General features: G+C 38.7%; 1 protein-coding gene across 1 annotated transcript; it reads right to left on the reverse strand.

The window, feature by feature from the left end:
* Positions 1-369: 369 nt before the first annotated feature.
* Positions 370-2,340, reverse strand: LOC127122649 (uncharacterized). The gene is made up of 6 exons (XM_051052950.1): positions 1,825-2,340; positions 1,534-1,752; positions 1,320-1,413; positions 1,148-1,274; positions 672-1,021; positions 370-407 (listed from the first exon to the last, which is right to left on the reverse strand). The coding sequence occupies exons 1-6, from the start codon at positions 2,338-2,340 to the stop codon at positions 370-372; spliced, it is 1,344 nt and encodes a 447-aa protein (XP_050908907.1).
* Between the last annotated feature and the right edge of the window lie 4,702 nt (positions 2,341-7,042).

Consider the following 7,042-nt stretch of genomic DNA (forward strand, 5'->3'; position numbering starts at 1 on the left):
CCAACAAACTCCCCCTTTGGAAAATTTTGGCTAAAACATACATTAGATCATATGTTCACAAGAAATCAATCAAAGTATCAATTCAACAGCAGCAGAAGTAAACATACACACATTGCTAGCAAAAATAACAACTAGTAAACACACATGCGCTTGTGCTCAGAACACAACACACCACCCCTTCAGCTAGTCCACACCAAGCACCAATCTGCTTCACACAGACAAAACACTTCCCCCTCTTCTCCCTCTTTGTATCAAACATCCAACATCATCTATAGCTATAGCTACTTCTCCCCCTTTTTAGCCAAAAGAGACCAACGAGACAAAATAAATGTCTATTCAGTCATAAACTAAAATGTCAAAAGTTAAGGGTTACAAAACCAAGTAGTACATATTCAGCTGTAAGCAAGCTGAGATACAAACCAACAAAACATGAATACAGCAAAACAGAATTGCCAAAATCAAGAAAATCCATCAAAATAGCAACAAAAACCATCACATCAATAAACACCATCACATCACTAAGGACCAAAGTCAAAGGAGCTAATCAGAGGAGCTTGAGCTTGCAACTTCATCAGCATCAGAAACAGAATTGCCACTTGTCTCATCATTAGTTGTAGACCTCTCACTAGAGGTGTGGGCTTCAGCTTCCTTAGCATGTTCAATATTCTCACATTCAGCTCGCTCCAAGCTTGCAATCAGGGCTTCCAACGAATCTTTCCTAGCTGTTGCTATCCTTATCCCTTCACCCAGCTCTTTACAAGTCTCCTTCAGCTCAGCAATAGTTCTAAATTTTGAGGTTGGCTTTTTCATAGCAGACGCCATGACAATGTCTTCGACATGACTGCCTTCAAACAGTTTATAGTGCACTGACAGAGCATGTTTTCTTCTACTTGGTAAGTCATTAGAACTCAGAATACCAGGGTGTTGATTCAGGATAATCCCACAAATCATAGAGGGAAAGGCAATAAGCAACTTAACTGCATTAGTAGATGCATGCTTGATAATTTGTTCAAACATAAATCTACCATAGTCAAAATTCATTTTGGTTCCAACAACAAAAATAAATCTTCCAAGGGTATTAGCAATTGTGGAAATGTGGTTTGTAGGCACCCAATTTGCAGCTCCTATTTTATGCAATATTGCATACTTGACAGTTAACTTCCCAGCAGGAAGATGATTTTTAATAGGCCACCCTTTCACCTGCCTTGATGTAATTTCTCTACAGACCTCATTGTCTGTAGCTTCCAATTCACCTGCACCCTCAACTCTTCTTCCTAGAAAATTGTTAATGACAGTGGGAGAGAATGTGATACACTTACCTCTCACCAATACTTTGCAAAATTCCTTGCTATTCTTATCAGCAATATCCTCAGGAATATTGACAATGAATTCCTTAACCAAACCCTTATAGCACTGAGAGAACCCAGCCACAGTCTTCATCAACCCAATAGTCTTTATTAGGTCCATGACCTCCTTGACTTCAACAACATCATTTCCTAACTCCCTTTCCACAGCCACCCTTCTTTAAATCACAAATTTCCATTTGGCAGCTCCATCTTCAAGATGGAAAGAGATATTATCCAAATGCACAACAACAACTTTCATAGGGGACTTCCTCACAGTGGTCTTCTTCACTGGAGAGATGTCAGGGACATCTTCCTCAACATCTTCTTCAGACTCAGAGACTTCTCTAACCTTCCTCTTATTCACTTCAACCTTGCTCCATGATTTGGAAGGACCAACACCAGCAATCTTCTTAGTTGTTTTAGTTGACATCATTTCAGCCACAGGTCTTCCTTTTCGAGTCTTCATACGCTTAGCCACACTTGGCTTTAAGTGATGAAGTAAGCTATCCTCTTGCTCACCAGACCTATCATCCTCTAGGTCAATCACATCGTTTGCAACATCATGCTTCTCAGAATGGGAAGCATTGGCAGTTTTAGATGCCACATATTTTCCTTTACCAGACACAGTTTGCCCTAGAGAGCACATACCTTCAGCAACCATGTCCTTCTCAGAACTGGAGGAATCGTTATTCTTCTCACTATGTTGTGCAACCTCAGAAGAGGGGTACATTTTAGACAGGGGAGTAGAGACTCCCTTCACAGAATGTCCTTCATTAAGGATTCTAGTGACTAGGTTCCTTATGACACGATCAATGTGGTGTATATCTTCCTTATAACTAGTGGCATGAGTTGAGCTAGAAGGGATACTAGATATGTTACCTTGATTGGGGCATGCAGAAGCTGATGCATCCATGGGATGGTTCAAATCAAGGGCCTCGCAGGGAATAACTGATAGAGGAACCACATCCAGAATCTCATCATCGTGAAAGTCCATGGAAGGAGCGCTAAGATGAATGAATGGCTCACAATACACAAGCTCACACAAGGCTAAAACCCTAAAACTCCCTCTCTTTATCGTTCGTCTCTTGTGTGTTTAAACCAGGTTTTACATGGCCTTTAAATAGAAGCTTTTGAATGGGTATGGGTAGCATAAAACCCTAATTCTATTTTCCTTGCGTATCTTCTAAGAAACAACAGTTAATCATCCCTTATTGGAAAATAGAACAATCTGGTTTTAAATCAAATTACTCCTTGAATTGGGCATTCAATCTTCACATAATCACACACAACTTTGCATGAAAAGCGCAATATTAAGATACATAACATTCAGACTGAATGTTCTGTATACACATGTCTTAATATCGGGCCTGACATCTTAGCTAAATCCTGCACAGCCATATTTAAACATCTTGCAGGAAGTTGATATCACATGTTAAGACAACACGCGTCACAACTTATGATAACACTAAGTTTTACCAAAATTGATGCCAACACAAAGAACTAACATTGAAGGTAGAGAAAAACAAGAAAAAGGGGGTATGAATTGTTTTCACATGAATTAAAAGATTTTTTCAACAACACACACACATAATTAATAATAACAACACAAACGATTTATCATGGTTTGCTTGAAATTCAAAGCTACTTCAGTCCACCCGACCAAGGTGATTTTTCCTTCAACAAGGACTTAATCCACTAATCTCAACAGATTACAAAGTTCGTCTAAGGGTTCAACAACCTCTTAGCCCTCTCAAGTCTACAAACCTAAACAAGTAACTTGAGGAATCAAAAGCAACTACAAGAATTACAAAGTGTTTCACTAGATGCTTATAGATAAGCATTATAGACACAATATAAGAATAGTGAAAGATAACCACACAATATTAAGCAACGACTCTTGTATGGAAACTTTTTGTTACAGGAATAATGGTGAAGAAATAATATTGTATGTTGTGAGTTGTTCTTCGTAAGAGTGGTGAGAAAGTTGTATGACTATGTTGTGTATCAAATTTTTTTAGCAAGTTGTGAAGAGGCCCTTATATAGCACTTGAGATAATACCGTTGAGGAGAAATCAATAAAGATTTTGTGTCAACTGTGGGAGTTAAATGTAGTAAATTCCTCATCCTTTCCATAGAAAACTAGGAGCATAATCAAATGTTTCCTTAAAAAGGATTTTACTATAATTTGAATGCTTCAAGCTTAAGTTTCTGACCAGGTGACATCTGATGGCGTGTTTCTGAGTATGTGTCAGAGTGAGGTGAGCATGATCATAGTCTTCAGAGTTAGAGTCTTCAAATATTTCTTGTAGAGTCTTTAGATATAGTTCTTAGAATCAGATCATCAGAGCTTAGACTTCAGAGTCAGTTTCTTCAAGTGATTGCTTCTCAGATGCATTCTATTCAGAGTCAGATGTGATTTCTCTGTGTTGGGTCAGTGCTTCTGGAGTAATTCAGATGCCAAATATTCGTTTCTTAATAATCAAAAGGTGACTTATCAGAGTCATTTTAACTTAGAATACTGCACACTTAAGAAAACTGTTAGGGTAGCAAATTATTTCATTCTTTGTTATCATCAAAACCTAGAGATATATCGCAAAATCAAAATCTTATTCTAACAAGTATGTATACAAGCAAAGCTTCACCTATATGTCAAATGATCCAAGTTTATTTCCGTTGGTAAGAAGGTTGATGTACCTGTAGTAAGCCCAATTAGTGCTCCAATGTGTCAGTCTGGTGAATCCAGCAAATTGAGGCCTAATGATGATGATGAGGTACTGAGACTAATCAAGAAAAGTGAATTTAATAGGGTGGAGCAGCTACTCCAAACTACTTCGAAGATTTCAATGTTGTCTCTGCTAATGAATTCGGAAGCGCCCAGAAAAGCATTACAAAGAATGTTGGAGCAAGCTTACGTTGAGCATGATGTTACCATGGATCAGTTTGACCACATTGTGGCTAACATTACTTCCTGTAACAACTTGAGTTTTTGTGATGAAGAACTTCCCGAGGAAGGCAGAAATCACAATCTGGCACTACATAGATCGATGAAATGCAAGGAGGATGCACTTTCAAATGTGTTGGTTGATATTGGTTCTTCTTTGAATGTACTCCCTAAATCAACTATGTCTAGATTATCTTACCAAGCCGCCCCGATGAGATACGATGGCATGATCATCAAAGCATTTGATGGTTCTCGCAAGACTATTATAGGAGAAGTGGACTTTCCAGTAAAGATAGGTCCGAGTGATTTTCAAATTACTTTTCAAGTAATGGATATCCACCCGGCCTATAGCTGCTTGTTGGGAAGGCCATGGATCCATGAAGCTGGAGTTGTAACATCTACTTTGCATTAGAAACTGAAACTTGTGAAAAATGGCAAGCTTGTCATTGTAGGAGGAGAGAAAGAACTTCTGGTGAGCCATCTGTCGTCCTTTTCGTATGTTGAAGTTGAGGAAGAGGTAGGAACTCCTTTCCAAGCCTTATTTATTGTTGAGGTAAAGAAAACTGGGGCACCCATGTCTTCTTTCAAAGACACGCAAAAAATTGTTGGAGATGGCAATACAGATCAGTGGGGTCGTATGGTAGAAGTCGCCGAGAACAAGAATAGGGTCAAATTAGGATTCCATAAAGGGCCGTTTAAAGTCAAGGCTGAAGAAGTGCAACCGAATTTCCGTAGCAGAGGGTTCATCCATGGTAATGAACAACACTCAGCTGCTGTAATCGAAAGCGATGAAGATGAAGACTACGCCAACTTTGTGATGCATGGCAAGACTTGCAACAATTGGGTTGTTGTTGATGTTCATGCTATTGTCCATCGTTCTAAGTAATTTGTTTTTCATTTGTTTTAAGAAAAATCCTCCTCTTATGCCTAAGGGAGAAGTGAACATTGTTGGCCACTTTTCAAATTATCATCAATAAAATGCAGTTCTATTCATCCATATCTATGATGTTTTTATTTTTACTTTTTGCTTTTCTGAAAATGGTAATCACAAAAAACATAAATAAATAACTGTCCATCTGCATAATATTTGGTCATAATTCACTTCTCTAAAATCAAAATATCAAATCATTATGCAGGTTGGTTTCTAAACCCATTGAATACAATGATCCTACTCCCTCTCCAAACTTTTATTTCCTTGTGTTTGAGGATGAGGAAGAAATTGATGAAGGAGTGTCTGATGAACTATCTCGTCTACTTGAGCATGAAGAAAAAGCCATTCATCCATTCGAAGAGAAGATTGAGCTAGTGAACTTGGGCTATGAAGATGATGTGAAAGAAGTCAAGATTGGGTCTCAACTGTGTCTAGAAGCTAAGAAGGGGTTGATTGATCTTCTCCGAGAGTATTCAGATGTATTTGATTGGTTCTATCAAGACATTCCTGGTTTAGATTCTGAGATTGTGGAGCATAGATTTCCGTTGAAGCCAGAATGCCCGCCAGTCAAGCAGATATTGAGGAGGATTCATCCTGATATGGCAGTGAAGATCAAAGAAGAAGTGCATAAGTAGATTGATGTCGGTTTCCTTGTTACCGCTGAATATCCGCTGAATACTGATCTTAAAAAGCAATAAAAGGTAGTGTCTTGGCTAACCATTTGGATCACCAACTGATTGAAGATTACCAGTCAGTACAGTATGATTTCCCTGATGAAGAGATCTTGTACCTAAAAATGAAAGTGTGTGATGAACCACTGCTTGAAGAAGGGCCAAAACCTGGTTCGCGTTGGGGCATGGTATTTGATGGAGCTGTTAATCAGTATGGTAATGGCATTGGGGCAATGATTATTACTCCTCAAGCCACTCATTTTCCGTTTACAGCTAGATTGACTTTCAAGTGTACAAATAATATGGCTGAGTATGAAGCTTGCATTATGGGGCTTGAAGAGGCCATTGATCTCAGAATCAAGTATTTGGACGTATATGGAGATTCGACTTTGGTTATGAAGATCAAAGGTACATGGGAGACGAATCAACCTGGTTTGATACCATATAAAGATTATGCGAGGAGGATTTCAACTTTCTTTACAAAAGTGGAATTTCATCATATCCTCGAGATAAAAACCGGATGGCAATTGCTCTTGCAACGTTGGCTTCAATGATTGTGGTGAAGTTCTGGAATGAAGTTCCTAATTTGACTGTGATGCGTCTTGATATGCCAGCTCATGTGTTTGTTGTTGAAGAGATCAAGAATGAAAAGTTGTGGTATTTTGATATCAAGTGTTTTCTCCAAAGTCAGATTTACCCGCCTAGGGCATCTTTGAAAGATAAGAAGACTTTGAGGAGATTAGCTTGCAACTTCTATCTGAATGGTGATGTGCTTTATAAGAGAAACTTCGATATGGTTCTACTCAGATGCGTGGATAGACACGAAGCAGACTTATTGATGACTGAAGTCCATGAAGGTTCCTTTGGTACTCATTCCAACGGACATGCTATGGCTAAGAAGATGTTAAGAGCAGGTTACTATTGGCTGACATAGAATCTGACTGTTGCAAGTTTGTGAAGAAGTGCCATAAGTGTCAAATATATGCAGATAAGATTCTTGTTCCTCCGACACTGTTGAATGTTATTTCCTCTCCATGGCCCTTCTCCATGTGGGGAATTGATATGATTGGTATGATTGAGCCCAAAGCTTCAAACGGACATCGTTTCATTCTGGTGGCTATTGACTACATCATAAAGTGGGTTGAAGCGGCAT

This window comes from Lathyrus oleraceus, chromosome 2, assembly GCF_024323335.1.
Source record: "Lathyrus oleraceus cultivar Zhongwan6 chromosome 2, CAAS_Psat_ZW6_1.0, whole genome shotgun sequence".
Taxonomy (NCBI): Eukaryota; Viridiplantae; Streptophyta; class Magnoliopsida; order Fabales; family Fabaceae; genus Lathyrus; species Lathyrus oleraceus.